At 38.3% G+C, this 17,723-nt stretch overlaps 1 protein-coding gene across 3 annotated transcripts in view; it reads left to right on the top strand.

Moving 5' to 3' along the window:
* The first annotated feature begins 563 nt into the window (after positions 1 to 563).
* LOC132155999 (extracellular calcium-sensing receptor-like) overlaps positions 564 to 17,723 on the top strand; it is a 131,295-nt gene continuing 114,135 nt past the window's right edge. For all 3 annotated transcript variants that reach the window (XM_059564802.1, XM_059564801.1, XM_059564803.1), the window contains exons 1-3: positions 564 to 1,313; positions 1,490 to 1,711; positions 2,135 to 2,258. In XM_059564802.1, coding sequence (XP_059420785.1) covers positions 633 to 1,313; positions 1,490 to 1,711; positions 2,135 to 2,258 — 1,027 coding nt within the window. In that variant the 5' untranslated portion in view covers positions 564 to 632. The remainder of the gene's footprint in view (positions 1,314 to 1,489; positions 1,712 to 2,134; positions 2,259 to 17,723) is intronic.

The raw sequence follows: 17,723 nt of genomic DNA on the forward strand, positions 1-17,723 counted from the left end.
CGCTTTGCTCGTGCCTTGCAGTTCACTGTCCAAGAGATCAACAACAGCTCCGATCTCTTACCGGGCATCTCATTAGGCTACCACATATATGACTCTTGTGCATCTGTGCCGATGGCAATTAAAGTTGCCTTGCAGCTTGCAAACGGACTAGATCTCGTGTTTAACGACACTGATTCCTGCGCAAAATCTGCTGCAGTAACCGCACTAGTCGGAGATTCTGCTTCCACTCCGGCTGTTACCATTTCGAGACTTTTGGGTCCTCTTGGAATTCCACAGGTGCTTGCGCAAAACAAGTATTTTATAATCTTCTTAGAAGAAAATAATAACAATAAAGAAATAAATAAAGAAAAAAATGTAAATATAAAATAATTATTGTAGACTAATTTTTGAGTCACATACAACAGATGAATGCAGTAAATGCAAAGTTTGACACACACACACACACACATATATATGTGTGTGTGTGTGTGTGTGTGTGTGTGTGTTTGTGTGTGTTTGATTATATTTATTTATTTACTTCACCATAGGTGAGTCATTACGCAACATGCGCGTGTCTCAGTGACAAACGACAGCATCCTACTTTCTTCAGGACCATCCCCAGCGATCACCATCAAGCGGCAGCATTGGCACGGATGGTCAAGCACTTCGGATGGACGTGGATCGGGGCTGTGTGCAGTGATTCAGACTATGGGAACAATGGCATGGCATCATTCCTGAAAGCTGCAGAGCAGGAGGGAATCTGTGTGGAATATTCTGAGGCCTACTACAGGACTCAGCCACGCAGCAAACTGAAAAGAGTGGCGGATGTTATTCGCAAGTCATCGGCTCGTGTTATAGTTGCCTTCGTGGCAGCAGGTGATATGAGATTTATCTTAGAAGAACTGAGCCAGCAGCCTCCTCCCCCGATGCAGTGGATTGGGAGCGAGGCGTGGGTTACAGACCCACAAATGCTGCGTTTTAATTTGTGTATCGGTGCTGTGGGTTTTGCAATACCGAGGTCTGTTATCCCGGGTTTTCGTCATTTTCTACTTGACATGTCTCCAAAACAAGCACTAAAATTTCCCCTGCTGACAGAATTCTGGGAAAGCTCATTCAGCTGTAGTCTAAAACGACAGACAGGTTCTTCTGCTGATATGCCAGCTTGTGATGGCACGGAGAACCTGCGTGCTTTACAGAACCCGTACACAGACACGTCCCAGTTGCGCGTCACTAACATGGTGTACAAAGCCACATATGCTATAGCTCATGCCCTCCACAGCATTATCTGTAACAAAAAGCACTGCGACAAAAACATCAAAGTTGAGCACAGACAGGTAAGTTTCTTATCGTGTATTAGCGTTGTTGTTGTTGTTTATTTATTTCACAATATAGGCATACTATGAAATACGTATTCAACCAGACTATATATATATATATATATATATATATATATATATATATATATATATATATACATATATAATTGTATTATTATTTTCTTTTTTTTCAGGTTTTTGATCAGCTCAAAAGAGTGAATTTCACTAAAAATAATTATTCGGTCTCATTTGATACCAATGGAGACCCTGTGGCCACATATGAACTTGTGAATTGGCAGCTTCAGGGAGACGGTTCAGTTGATTTTGCGACAGTGGGTCAATATGATGCATCCAAGCCTAAAGGCCAAGAATTCAGTCTGAGCAAATCTATCATTTGGTATGATGGCAGTGAAAAGGTATAAAATGTGTTTTTCTTGTCCATTTATAAATCTCATCATGTTCTGAAATTTATTTTGGGGGTATTCTTGGGAGCATACCTATAACCATATAAGCACACATATACTGTTATTTGTTGTCATGTACTTCAATTAAAACAATTGAATAAAATAAACCACTTTGTTTTATAAACATTAAAAAGCACTCTTTCTTCAGACCACATTTACAGCATGGCAACTGGTCACTACATTTTCTTAAATGACCTAGAATCTCATAATACATTTTATGAACTACACTAAAAGGAAATGAAAGCAGAGGTATTCACCATGACACATTTTGACCCTATAATTTCAAACATCTGTTCCATTTTGTCACTTTCAGAGCATTTTTGCCCAGAGCCTTGGTTAATATCTTAGTCTGCTGAGTGTACCTGTCACCTGCAGGTGCCTGTGTCTGTGTGCAGTGAGAGCTGTCCTCCAGGTACAAGGAAGGCTGTGAACAAAGGAAGACCTATCTGCTGTTATGACTGTATTAACTGCGCAGATGGCGAGGTCAGCAATGAGACAGGTACTTTGTCTGGATATTCTTGTAAACAAATCGTAAATGTTTCTGGGTCAAAAAAATAAAAAATATGAAATTGTAAAATAAAGAAAAAAAGATGCAAGTTTCTTATAAGTAATTTTATACCATATAGTTTATGTGTGTGTGTGTGTGTGTGTGTGTGTGTGAGTTAAGTTAAAATATGGATCACATTGAAATTAATAAAATAACATGTCACTCATTTTAATGTAAAATACATTCATATGTAATACAAACAATTAACCTCATGTCACTGACTCTTTATGATTGGGTCATTCTAAAACAGTATAGTCTGATAACCTATATATCTCCATTTTATTCCCATGGTTCATCAATGGCTGTTATACACTGATCTCTTCATCTTCTAAAGATTCTTTAGATTGTCACAAATGCCTTCCTGAGTATTGGCCCAATAATGAGAATGACAAGTGTCTTCCTAAACCAGTGGAGTTTCTCTCTTGGGATGAGATCCTTGGGATTATACTGGCTGCTTTCTCTATTGCTGGTGCTTTAGCAGCTTTAAGCATAACTTTAGTATTCTACAAAAACAGGGCTTCTCCGATAGTAAGAGCCAACAACTCAGAGTTGAGCTTCTTGTTGCTCTTCTCATTGACTCTGTGTTTTCTCTGTTCACTTACTTTCATTGGTCGTCCCACTGAGTGGTCCTGTATGTTACGTCACACAGCATTTGGGATCACTTTTGTCCTCTGTATTTCCTGTGTTCTGGGGAAAACGATGGTGGTGTTAATGGCCTTCAAAGCTACACTTCCAGGAAGTAATGTCATGAAATGGTTTGGGCCTCCTCAACAGAGACTCAGTGTTTTTGGTTTCACTCTTGTTCAGGTCCTTATATGTGTACTTTGGCTAAAAATATCCCCACCTTTTCCTTATAACAATATGCAACACTACAAAGAAAAGATCATTCTAGAATGCAGTTTAGGATTAGCTATAGGTTTCTGGGCTGTACTAGGTTATATTGGCCTGCTAGCTTTCCTTTGCTTTGTTTTAGCTTTTCTAGCCCGAATGTTGCCTGATAACTTCAATGAGGCTAAATTCATCACATTCAGTATGCTCTTATTCTGTGCTGTATGGATCACATTTATTCCAGCTTATGTCAGCTCTCCTGGGAAATTCACTGTAGCTGTGGAGATATTTGCAATTTTAGCTTCAAGCTTTGGTCTGATTCTCTGTATTTTTGCTCCTAAGTGTTTTATTATTGTCTTTAGACCAGAGCAGAATACCAAAAAACACTTAATGGCTAAAGTATCAACTAATGCCCTTTGAGACACATACACACAACTCTCATTTATGTATATATATATATATATATATATATATATATATATATATTAAAAAATCAGATATCACACAATCTGAGATTTTACTGTCACCCCACTGAAATAAATGTTTTTTTTAAAATGTTTGTGGTATATGCATAAACAAATATGGTATATTGTGCAATTTTTCGGGGGGAAAAAATAAATATAATTTTGATATGTTTTGTGTTTTAAGTGTGCATGATATACTTTTATAAATACACATATTTGCCTAATCGTGTACTTCATACAGTATATTCATATCTATATTATTGCTTTAAAATATTCTAACAAATATTTTATATATTATATAACATATATTACATATATTAAAAAATATATTTCTTTTAACCAAAACATCAACAAGTATTAAATTTACATAAAATAAACAATAAATAAATAAATGAGTAACACTTTTGTATCCACACATGAGACAGTTACAATATATAATAATATAAAAATGTAGATTAAAGTAGAGAAAAAAAAGGTAATGAAAGTTGGAAAAATGGTGAATTACTTGCTAATAGCACTATAAGGAGTCTTTAGAATTTTAGTTTTATTAACTGCCACACTCATGTACTGATGCCGAAGGTGCAGAAGGAAATGGGAAAACAGAAAGGAAAAGAAAACTTACTAATAAATGAAATATCGGCACATTACTGAGTCCTGGGCCTCAGATATTTCTCCAGGGATTGCTCACCAGAACTAACTCAGTCATAGAAAATTTTAACACTTTAACCCAAATCAAACTTTTTATATTTATAGGGTCTTACAGGATCTCAATTCAACATATAGTACATTAAACCTCAAAGAAAGGGGAATAAATACACAAACACACACACACACACACACACACACACATATATATATATATATGTGTGTGTGTGTGTGTGTGTGTGTGTGTATGTATGTACAAATAAACTATATAAACATGAAATTACATTCAACATAAAACAATAATGAAACTAAACTGAAACACAAAAAATGGCCTTTATACATAACACATCCAAAGAACAAACAAACCAAACCCAGTTAAGGCTCAAAACTACATTTCCCTTAGTTCCTAGCAAAGGATATAAAAGACAACAGGTGTTTGTTCCATGCTGCAGTCATGGATCCTGGCAGAATCACGTGTAAGATACACAATTGTTCAAAATAAATAAATAAATAAAAATAAACGAATAAATTAAACACAACTTTGTCTAGTTGTGGGTTTATTCAATCACTAGCATGAAATCTAGTAATGAATTGTGTCGCTCTTCAATCTTTAATGCGTGTAAACAGACAACATGCCCCTCTAACACAAAATGTTTTGGGTAAATAATATTAAAGAAACAAAAAATAAATGAATAGTAATGTATAGACAAGCAAACAAACCAATTAATCCCTCAAAAAAAATAAAAAAAAATAATATCTCCTACAAAGAAATTAAATAAATTAAAAAAGAAAATATAACAATTGAAATAAAATAGTCAATTTATTAAGTGTGGCCTTAGCCATCACAAACACAATAAAAGACACCAATTTATCTCAAAATATTGTGATGTTCCTATAGTACAATAACAAAATACAAATAGACAAACAAGATAAACACTATGAAAATGAAAATTTTAACTTGGTTAACTTGTATTTAATACGTTTTCTAAAATTCCTTTTTGCTAAAAAAAAAAAAAAAAAAAACTTTATAGATGTGCTCTCAGTGTTCTGAGAAGAGTCTGGCATGCACTTGCACATTCAGACTAGAGGTCTTCACAGTGCACCCGAGACCCGTCGACCCGGGACCCGACCCGGGACCCGTACGGGTTCGGGTCTATATTTTAAATCATCAGCCGGGTCCGGGTCGGGTCCGAATCTATTACCTCGGGTCCCGGGTATGTTTAACATTGTGTGTAATATCCGTGCGATCCGAGTCATCAGACTCGGAGAACACCCGGCCGTGATCAAAGACTGCTTGTGTTTTTTGTAACTTGCAACTTGTAAAATTAGGAAAAGAAAAGAGTGAGCCAAAAAAAGTGATCGCTCTCTCTCTCTCTGCTTTTAGAAGTAGAGCTTGCAGACTCAGAGTTAATACAAGTGCACGCACGGTATTAATGCTTGCAGACATGACACACTAATATATATTTCAAATCAGCAACACAATCTGAGGTGAACTGTCACATTAATGTTTTCTACGACGCTCAAATTGCGTTAAAGCATATTTTAGGTTGATACAGCTAGCACGCATGTGCAGTCTCTAGTGCATTTCATGTTTCTATGGCAACCAGTGAGGGACATTTCGAGCACCAAACCGCGTTTTACATTTTCTCCCATTTTTATAATATTATAAATGAACCGTTTAATCTTAAAGTTTTAGTGGTCAGATTCAGACTCGATGCAGAGCAGAGAGCACAGCGATCAGATGATAGCAAATAAATAATGTCAGTGGCCATGGCATTGCACGAGCGATCGTTATTATAGTTCAAAAGGGCAAACAGTTGAGGTTATTATGCGAGTTAACTGGAGTCAGAATGTACAGATGCACAGTAGCATTTGTCATCCGTCACCGTGACATCAAGTGGACTTTTGAAGCTGAAATAATGAGTGGATTCAGCTTGGACTTGGAATAAAGAGAGGAATAACATGAATAACTTTCTTCTCGGAGGATTGCAATGCATCACAGGCAGTCAGGTACAAGGAAGAGAGACTACGGCTCTTTAAATTAGGTAAGACAAAAAGCAGTATTTTTCGCAACAGGTTTATTGACTTGTAATAGCAATTTAAGGTGGAATATGTGACAGTCGGGTCCAGTCGGGTCCAGTCGGGTCTGTGTCTTCCCGGCGGGTTCGGGTCCAGCTTTCAAATAACTACGGGTCTGGGTCGGGTCCGGGTAGGCATTTCTCGGATCTACACGGGTCCGGGTCCAGCTTTTGATATATTAGACGGGTCCGGGTCGGTTCGGTGTAGTACATTACGGGTCTCTTTCGGGTTCGGGCACGAATTTTTTGACCCGTGAAGACCTCTAATTCAGACTTCTCTGACTTCCACTCTCAGATACTTGCGCTTCCACTAGTGACATCACTTGCAGCCTTTTTTATTTTGTTATATTTATTGATTACTTTTTGATTGAATATTGCACTTTCCGCTACCTGCGACATCATGTTGCCAATGGAGACAAGATACTGTGGTGTTTAAACAATTAAAATTACTTTAGGTGCAGGATCCTGCAAGAAAAAGACAATACATCATTTTAGTAATGAAGATAGCCATACTGAGTTTGGTCTTTATCATCTTAGTCCATTATGCCACATTTTGCTGTATGGGAGGAAATCATACATAGTATGAATATACATAGTATATTTAGTATGCTAAAAAGAACATTATTTGGTGTAATGAAATGTGTTTATACGGATTAAGGTAAAAAAAAAAACAAAAAAACATTATTTTCCACATACCATAGATTATTGTTTCTCCTCTATGCCCGCCTTCTGAAACGCGTAGATTTTTACAAAGCTCATCTCTCTGAAAAGCGCAGTGTGCTCTGATTGGCCAGCTATCCAGTGCCGAATACCTCAAGTGTGTGATGGAAATGTTACATCTCTTAACATATTGTGATGCCCTGTCCTGAGACATAAACTTAAAACCCATTATAAACGTGATTTAAACATGATTTCTAGTCATGTCCTCTTTTGGAAGGCCAAACAAAGTAGTTTTGCTTTCTCAATGAAACAGCGTCACACATCGCAGCCTTGAGTGAATGGAGGCCTAGAGTGAGCCGTGGCCTAGAGTGAGCAGAGGCCGGCTTGAGTGAGCAGAGGTGGGCAGGCTTAAGAACGCTGAGGCTGGCAAATTCTACAAAGGAACGTCCGTTGGGCTTGCAGCAACCACATGAGATGACCACGGGCAGTACTCCGCTTCATCAACATTGAAAGCCGATCCAGCGATCCACATTGCAAAGTTGATGCATTTCGCTGTATGATATTGCTGTAAATTAAGTGTCCCCAACTAATCAAGCCAGAGGCAACAGTGGCAAGGAACCAAAACTCCATTGGTGACAGAATGGAGAAAAATCCTTGGGAGAAACCAGGCTCTTCTCTGACCAGATAAAACCAGCAGTTCAATTCAAGGCTGCAGCAAAGTCAGATTTTGCAGACGAATCATCTGGTCCCGGTGGTCGTCTGAGACAAGGTCTTTACAGGGGATCTGTCTCTGCAGCTCATCTAGTTGTCCTGGTCTCTGCTGTCTTTCAGGGCTGTAGAGGTCCTTTCTAGGTGCTGATCCACCATCTGGGCTGGATACGTACTGGATCCGGGTGACTGCAGTGACCCTCTGATCAGGATACAGACTGGATCTGGTGGCTTCAGTGACATAGGAATAAGAGAGAAACAGACTAATATAAGCGTAGATCCCATTCTTCTAATGATGTAGCAAGTACATCGGGTGTTATGGGAAGTGTTCCTGGTTCCGGTTTACCTAATTAATGCAGCCTAAAAATCCTTTAACAGATTTGGATATTAGAAGTGTATTAGTGTCAGAGGTGGAAAGAGTACAAAAATATTCTACTCAAGTAAAAGTACCATTACATTAATGAAATTTTACTTAAGTACAAGTAAAAGTACCAGTCTAAAAATCAACTCAAGTAAAAGTAAAAAGTAGCTCATTTAAAATTTACTCAGAGTAAAAATTACTTAGTTACATTTTAACAGTGGGAGGGAGTCAAAAATGGGACAGGCCAAGGGTGTCAAACTCAGTTCCTGGAGGGCCACAGTCCTGCACAGTTTAGATATAACCCTAATTAAACACACCTGATCCAGCTAATCTAATCATTTAGGTTTATTTGAAAACTACATGATATGTGTGCTGGAGCAGGGTTAAAACTAAACTCTGCAGGGCTATGGCCCTCCAGGAACTGAGTTTGACACCCCTGGTATAGGTCTATTAATCTCAAACTAGTTGTTTTTAATTAAAGGAATCAGTTATTTAGAATAATAAAACATTTGGGCTGTTACCAGGCAAATCAGTATCAACAAACTCATCTTTTAATGCAGAGGAAATGCAGAAGATTCATTGGAAGTGGCATTTAGATCTATTACACTAGTGCAGGACAAGAATGCATTTAACCTGCAGTTACAAATGCATGAATAATGTTTTGATATACAAAACATAAAATGTTGAATACTCATTTGAAATTATAAGAAATTAATTATTTAAAAAAATCAAAAGATACTTTAAATGTGATATTAAAATGGCCAGTATGTGTCAGCAAGTCACTGTTAATAAGTGAGTCATTGCGATTGAACCGAATCATTTAAACGGTTGATTCATTCAGGAACGAAACACTGTCACGTTGCTCAGAGACGCAAAACTGTGCTTTGGTGGCTGTGTTTGGAATTATTTTCTGTTTTAGAAATAGAGCTAAAAAAGGCAATATGGTGTCTAAAACGCAAGTCTCTTAATTAACTTGTTTACTGAACTGTTATATATATATGTATGTATGTATATATTCATGATGATTTTTGGAGGAAAAGACGGCATTCTTTGTGTGATTTTGATTTAATGTATGAAATTATATAAATATGTGAATTTTCTGCCCCTATATCTTCAATTTTGTGATCATTCTAAACATAGGCGCCGATTTATGTTTTTCTCCGTGGGTGCTCAAGGGCGCAAGCCATTTAAAAAATTAAAAAATAGACTAGGCTATTAAAAAAATATTGCATTTCAGAACCTTAGGCTAATGGACAGCGGCCGATACAAACACACACAACAGCGTCACTTCTCAAAAATACAAACAGGATTGGAGATGAAAAGTTTAACTGACACGTAACCGCTAATGCGTTCAGCTTCTTGGGAAATTAATGTTTTGTAAATATTGATTAAAAGACTATTGCGAAAGGACAGCGTTTCCATTAACCGATTGTTGCGACTAAAATAATGAGTTTCTGGGAATGTCTACCTCATTTATGTTTCGAGGTTTCTTTTGATAGTGGCATGGCTTTTCTTTGAGGTTTCGAATCCATTATTCATATAGGCTAAAAAAATATTTTTTTATTTTATGTATTTAACAAAGAACTTGTATTCTGTCCAAAAGTAGGCTACTTTTGTGTCCATTAGTTTTTCCTCTTTTAAACCGTATATAGGCCTATACTTGAGCAGAAAAATGTTCCCATTTAAACCCTGTTACGAACTTTAAGGAGTCTAGGGAATGTACCGTAACATTTACATATTAACGTACTGCTGGGTATGAAATGAGGTGGAAGAACATGACAGACAAAACTTTGAAAGAGAAAAAATACTGGACGTTTATTCACAAAAAGCCAAAGCCACTAGATCCAGTAAAATAATGTCGATATATCAATATTAATAGGTTTGGCTTTTTTTATAACAAATCTGTCCATTTTAGTCTGATTAATGATTAGTGATTACGGAAAGCAGTAAATGATTACATACTCGCACGGCACTGTAAAGTGGGGGATGGGACGTTTTCAGAAACGCTGTGATTGGTGGATAGGATATGGAACATGCATGCGACTGGTTATGTCACTGACACTGACAACAACATAACCAATCACAGTGTGGCAGACGCTTCATAGCGCCAACTGCAATGTTTAATTTTAAATAAATGTAGCCTACTGGCAGTCTGGCACTGGCACACGTGGGTGCTCATTTTCCGTGGGTGCTCGGTATTTTCCGTGGGTGCTCCACGGTATCGGCGCCTATGATTCTAAATGCATTTTAGGAGACTGAATCACACAGTGAAAGAACGCACTATAAGCGCGCACATCATTAAAACAAAAAATATGATATTATCGCAGATGATATATATAGCACACTCCTCACCACTGTCTTTTTGGCTAATTTGTGCAAAACCTCTTGCTAAAATGTCAAAGCTTCATTTTAACCACCAATGCAACGATGCAATTATTTAGCTTACCTCTACATTCTTGCGAAGGGTTGATGTCTTGTCGAGATTTTATAAGCTGCTAGTTTGGTCTTCCTAAGCAAGTACAGCTTACACTGCATAATAGAGCATACATATGGCCAGGGGTTCACTTCATTTCCTTCGAGTTCAACTTCAGAATATGACGGGGTTTCGTTTTCAGCGGTGTCTGCACCACTAACGCCTGTTTTGACCGTCTGCATCTTTCTTGTGATTTTAGCGCCAGTTTGCCCTCCTGCCCATTATTTACTGACGTAGTTTCCAGGGAGCGATTTTTTTTTTTTTGTTTTTTGTTTTTTACTCAGTAATTAATGTGTTTTAAAATGTAGCGAAGTACAATACTTTAAACAAAATATACTTAAGTAAAAGTAAAATTACAGATTTAAAAAAATACTTTAAAAAGTATTAGTACACAAAAAAGCTACTCAATTACAGTAACGCGAGTAAATGTAATTCGTTACTTTCCACCTCTGATTAGTGTGTTATAGTGCGTTCACACCAGACGCGAATGAAGCATTAAGCGGGAGTGATTTACATGTTACAATACAAAGACGCGAATACACAACCTGCGGTGTGATTCACGTGAATGAGCGATGCGGCGCTTATGATGCGATTCGGGTGTTTTGAATCGCGCAAGTAGAAAAATCTAAACTTTGGAGAAATTGCGCACCGTGTTAACCAATCAGGTGCTTGCTCTAGTAAGTGACATGATTACAACATAGTGAGTGCAGGGAAAATCCGAAACAAGAATGGAGGACAAAGTCATTATCGCTCTATGTGGATACCTGGAGCTGTATGACACTTCATACTTCTAAAGAAACAGGAATAAAAAGGATCTTGTTTGGAAAAAAGAGAGTGAGGAGGTCGGACAATCTGGTAAGTTCTTTACTCAAAAACGCTCTTTTTTTGAACACTCAATTTAAGCTATATATACATATTGAGTTGATGTGTTTATCCAGATGAAGTGTGCAGAAAGAAGTGGAAGGGTCTGAGGGACACATATTTAAAGGAGAGGAGAAAGGAGACAGAGAAGAGGAGTGGGTCAGCAGCAGGGTCAGGGAAAAAGTGGAAGTACTCTGCGGTCCTGTCTTTCCTCAACCCCTTCATCTCCCCGTGGGAGACAAGCGGCAATATGGAGAGGGGGTATGAGTCAAGTCAAGTCAAGTCAAGTCATCTTTATTTATATAGCGCTTTAAACAAAACACATTGCGTCAAAGCAACTGAACAACATTCATTAGGAAAACAGTGTGTCAATAATGCAAAATGATAGTTAAAGGCAGTTCACCATTGAATTCAGTGATGCCAATTAAATATTGTCTGTGCATTTATTTGCAATCAAGTCAACGATATCTCTGTAGATGAAGTGACCCCAACTAAGCAAGACAGAGGCGACAGCGGAAAGGAACCGAAACTCCATCAGTGACAGAATGGAGAAAAAAACCTTGGGAGAAACCAGGCTCAGTTGGGGGGCCAGTTCTCCTCTGACCAGACGAAACCAGTAGTTCAATTCCAGGCTGCAGCAAAGTCAGATTGTGCAGAAGAATCATCTGCTTCCTGTGGTCTTGTCCTGGTGGTCCTCTAAGACAAGGTCTTTACAGGGGATCTGTATCTGGGGCTCTAGTTGTCCTGGTCTCTAATGTCTTTCAGGGCTGTAGAGGTCCTTTCTAGGTGATTATCCACCATCTGGTCTGGATACGTACTGGATCCGGGTGACTGCAGTGACCCTCTGATCTGGATACAGACTGGATCTGGTGGCTACGGTGACCTCGGAATAAGAGAGAAACAGACAAATATTAGCGTAGATGCCATTCTTCTAGTGATGTAGCAAGTACATAGGGTGTTATGGGTAGTGTTCCCGGTTCTGGTTTACCTAATTAATGCAGCCTAAAAATCCTTTAACGGATTTGGATATTAAAAGCATGTTAGTATGTTACGTGTAAGTCAGGTTAAAGAGATGGGTCTTTAATCTAGATTTAAACTGCAAGAGTGTGTCTGCCTCCCGAACAATGTTAGGTAGGTTATTCCAGAGTTTAGGCGCCAAATAGGAAAATGATCTGCCGCCCGCAGTTGATTTTGATATTCTAGGTATTATCAAATTGCCTGAGTTTTGAGAACGTAGCGGACGTAGAGGATTATAATGTAAAAGGAGCTCATTCAAATACTGAGGTGCTAAACCATTCAGGGCTTGATAAGTAATAAGCAATATTTTGAAATCTATACGAGGTTTGATAGGGAGCCAGTGCAGTGTTGACAAGACCGGGCTAATATGGTCATACTTCCTGGTTCTAGTAAGAACTCTTGCTGCTGCATTTTGGAATAGCTGTAGTTTGTTTACTAAGCATGCAGAACAACCACCCAATAAGCATTACAATAATCTAACCTTGAGGTCATAAATGCATGGATTAACATTTCTGCATTTGACATTGAGATGATAGGCCGTAATTTAGATATATTTTTGAGATGGAAAATGCAGTTTTATAAATGCTAGAAACGTGGCTTTCTAAGGAAAGATTGCGATCAAATAGCACACCTAGGTTCCTAAATGATGACGAAGAATTGACAGAGCAACCATCAAGTCTTAGACAGTGTTCTAGGTTATTATAAGCAGAGTTTTTACGTCCTATAATTAACACCTTTTTTTTTTCAGAATTTAGCAGTAAGACATTACTCGTCATCCAGTTTTTTTATATCAACTATGCATTCCATTAGTTTTTCAAATTGGTGTGTTTCCCCGGGCCGCGAAGAAATATAGAGCTGAGTATCATCAGCATAACAGTGAAAGCTAACACCATGTTTCCTTATGATATCTCCCAAGGGTAACATATAAAGCATGAAGAGTAGCGGCCCTAGTACTGAGCCTTGAAGTACTCCATACTGCACTTGTGATCGATATGATACATCTTCATTCACTGCTACGAACTGATGGCGGTCATATAAGTACGATTTAAACCATGCTAATGCACTTCCATTAATGCCAACAAAGTGTTCAAGTCTATGCAAAAGAATGTTGTGGTCAATTGTGTCAAACGCAGCACTAAGATCCAATAAAACTAATAGAGAGATACACCCACGATCAAATGATAAGAGCAGATCATTTGTAACTCTAAGGAGAGCAGTCTCAGTACTATGATACGGTCTAAATCCTGACTGGAAATCCTCACATATACTATTTTTCTCTAAGAAGGTATATAATTGTGAGGATACAAGTATAGTTCTAGTATCTTGGACAGAAAAGGGAGATTCGAGATTGGCCTATAATTAACTAGTTCTTTGGGGTCAATTTGTGGTTTTTTGATGAGAGGCTTAATAACAGCCAGTTTGAAGGTTTTGGGGACATATCCTAATGACAATGAGGAATTAATAATAGTCAGAAGAGGATCTATGACTTCTGGAAGCACCTCTTTTAGGAGCTTAGATGGTATAGGGTCTAACATACATGTTGTTGGTTTAGATGATTTAACAAGTTTACACAATTCTTCCTCTCCTACAGTATAGTAGAGAATGAGTGGAACTGTTCCTCAGGGGTCTATAGTGCACTGTCTGATGCAATACTGTAGCTGACAGCTGAATGTTTGCAATTTTATCTCTAATAGTATCGATTTTAGAAGTAAAGTAGTTCATAAAGTCATTACTGCTGTGGTGTTGGGAAATGTCAACACTTGTTGAGGCTTTATTTTTCGTTAATTTAGCCACTGTATTGAATAAATACCTGGGGTTATATTTGTTTTCTTCTAAAAGAGAAGAAAAGTAATCGGATCTAGCAGTTTTTAATGCTTTTCTGTAGGATAGGTTACTTTCCTGCCAAGCAATACGAAATACCTCTAGTTTTGTTTTCCTCCAGCTGCGCTCTATTTTTCGGGCTGCTCTCTTTAGGGTGCGAGTATGCTCATTATACCATGGTGTCAAACTGTTTTCCTTAACCTTCCTTAAGCATAAAGGAGCAACTGTATTTAAAGTGCTAGAAAAGAGAGAGTCCATAGTTTCTGTTACATCATCAAGTTGTTCTGAGGTTTTGGATATGCTAAGGAATTTGGATACATCAGGAAGATAACTTAAAAAGCAGTCTTTTGTGGTAGAAGTGATGGTTCTTCCATACTTGTAACAAGAAGTAGAATTTACAATTTTGGCTTTATGAAGTTTGCACAAAACTAAATAATGATCTGAGATATCATCACTTGGCTGCATAATTTCAACACTATCAACATCAATTCCATGTGACAGTATTAAATCTAGAGTATGATTTCGACAATGAGTAGGTCCTGAAACGTGTTGTCTAACCCCAATAGAGTTCACAATGTCTATAAATGCTGATCCCAATGCACCTTTTTCATTACCAACATGGATATTAAAATCACCAACTATTAAAACTTTATCTGCAGCCAGAACTAACTCAGATGTAAAATCACTAAACTCTTTAATAAAGTCTGTATGGTGCCCTGGTGGCCTGTATACAGTAGCCAGTACAAACATAACAGGGGATTTATCATTAACATTTGTTTCTCTGGATAATGTTATATGAAGCACCATTACTTCAAACGAGTTATACTTGAAGCATGCCCTCTGAGAAATCCTGAAAATGTTGTTATAAATTGAAGCAACACCTCCCCCTTTGCCTTTTAGACGTGGCTCATGTTTATAAGAGTAATCTTGGGGGTGGACTCATTTAAAATAATGTAATCATCAGGTTTTAGCCAGGTTTCTGTCAAACAGAGCACATCTATATTATGATCAGTGATCATACTATTTACAAAAAGTGTTTTCGTAGAAAGGGATCTGATACTCAATAAGCCAAGCTTTATCATTTGTTTATCCATATTGCATCTGTTTTTTATTTGTTGAACGTCAATTAAATTGTTAATCTTAACTTGGTTTGGACGTTTTTTGTATTTTCTAGTTCGGGGAACAGACACAGTCTCTATAGTGTGATATCTAGGTGAAAGAGTCTCTATGTGCTGACAATTAGCTGACCTCTGTGACGTGAGGCAGCTAGCAGACGGTCAGTTTAGCCAGTCTATCTGCTTCCTGACCTGGGCCCCAGTTAGTCAAGTATAAACACTAAGACTATTTGCCGTATTTCTAGAGAGAAGAGTGGCGCCACACCAGGAGGGATGAAGACCATCTCTTTTCAACAGGTCAGGTCTGCCCCAAAAGCTTGTCCAATTGTCTATGAAACCTATGTTATTCTGTGGGCACCACATAGACATCCAGCCATTGAGTGATGACAATTTGCTATGCATCTCATCACCACGGTAAGCAGGGAGGGGACCAGAGCATATTACAGTGTCTGACATCGTGCTTGCAAGTTCACACACCTCTTTAATGTTATTTTTAGTGATCTCCGACTGGCGAAGTCGAACATCATTAGCGCCAGCATGAATAACAATCTTACTGTATTTACGTTTAGCATTAGCCAGCACTTTTAAATTTGCCAAGATGTCAGGCGCTCTGGCTCCCGGTAAACATTTGACTATGGTGGCTGGTGTCTCTATATTCACGTTCCGTACAATAGAATCACCAATAACTAGAGCACTTTCATCAGGTTTCTCAGTGGGTGCATCACTGAGTGGGGAGAACCTGTTTAATGTTTTGATCGGAACAGAAGAGCGGTGTTTTGACCCACGACTATGCTGCCTCACTGTCACCCAGTTGCCCTGCTGCAGGGGCTCTGTTGCCGGAACCAAACAATGTACAGGAATCCCTGAGCTAGACGCATCCAAAGCCGTATCTAGAGCCCTAACATTCTTACTGTCCTCAATTAAAGTTTGGATGCGTGTCTCTAATTCTGAAATCTTCTCTGTCAGCCTAACTATTTCCCTGCATTTATCACATGTGAATCCCTCATCTGCGACAGAGATAGATAAACTGTACATGTGGCAAGAGGTGCAAATAACAATAGCAGGAGAAGCCATTACTCACCGTGTTTGATGAACTTGTGAAAAACTGGAGCGAGAGAGAGGAGAGGAGAAAAAAAAACAGCTATAGGTACGAATGAAAACGCTAATGACAAGCTAACGAATGCTAACGCCCGAGGACCAGGGCTACACACAAGCAAGCCGCAGGGCACTCAGAGACAGGAGGTGTGTTGACAAGTGAAGTAACACAACAGGGCAGATATGTTGTTGTTTTTTATGATGAAAAGTCTTAATTTCTCTTTGTCTGGTGTAATGTGCAATGTGTGTAAAGTTATTAATATTTATGTATATAATAATATTTATATTTAATTTGGTCATGACAGAGCCAACTGGTTCTTTTGATGGCAGTGAGCCTAGGTCCCCTCTGCCAGAACCTGCTGCTGCTTTTGCTTCCCCTGCCGGCCCTTCAACATCTGCTGCTGTACCCACAGGTGTGTACAGGCAATTTGACCATGTTTACATGCATATTAAATTTAAAGTATGCACTCATAGCCTCACACAAGGTTTGTGAATGAGTTTAATCCTTTTCTGCCTTCTCATTGTACAAAATGTGTTGTCATTTGATACAGCACCACCGAGAAGAAAAGCTCAGAGAAGGCCTAGGGAGCAGCCATCAGATGTGGAGCGGCAGCACCTAGAAGCAATCCTTACCTGTCCTGTAGCTCCAGCACCGCTTCCAAGCTCAGAGGATGAGCTCTTCCTCTTGAGTCTGGTCACTCTACTGCAGAAGTTGCCGCCTCAGATGAAATAAATTGTCAAATATCAAATACATAAATTAATTTATGAAAACAGCATAGTTCTGCTTAATTTGGAACAATTGGAGCCTCAAGATTAGTTTTTAAAAATAGGTAGCAATCTCTGCAGGGAATGAACCAGACTTTCTCTCCTTTCTCTTCTCCACTTTGGCCCTCACTCTTCCCTCTTCCAAACAAGATCCTTTTTTTCCTGCATGTAAATTGTTCTAAATTTTCTTTTTTATATAGATAATATATCTACAAACCCGATTCCAAAAAAGTTGGCACACTGTACAAATTGTGAATAAAAACAGAATGCTGTGAATGAATGATGTGGAAGTTTCAAATTTCAATATTTGATTCAGAATACAACATAGATAACACATCAAATGTTTAAACTGAGAAAATGTATAATTTTAAGGGAAAAATAAGTTGCAAATTTCATGGCATCAACACATCTCTAAAAAGTTGGGACCTGGCAATGTTTACCACTGTGTGGCAGCCCCTCTTCTTTTTATAACAGTCTGCTAACATCTGGGGACTGAGGAGACAAGTTGCTCAAGTTTAGGAATTGG

This window comes from Carassius carassius, chromosome 13 (genome assembly GCF_963082965.1).
Source record: "Carassius carassius chromosome 13, fCarCar2.1, whole genome shotgun sequence".
NCBI lineage: Eukaryota > Metazoa > Chordata > Actinopteri > Cypriniformes > Cyprinidae > Carassius > Carassius carassius.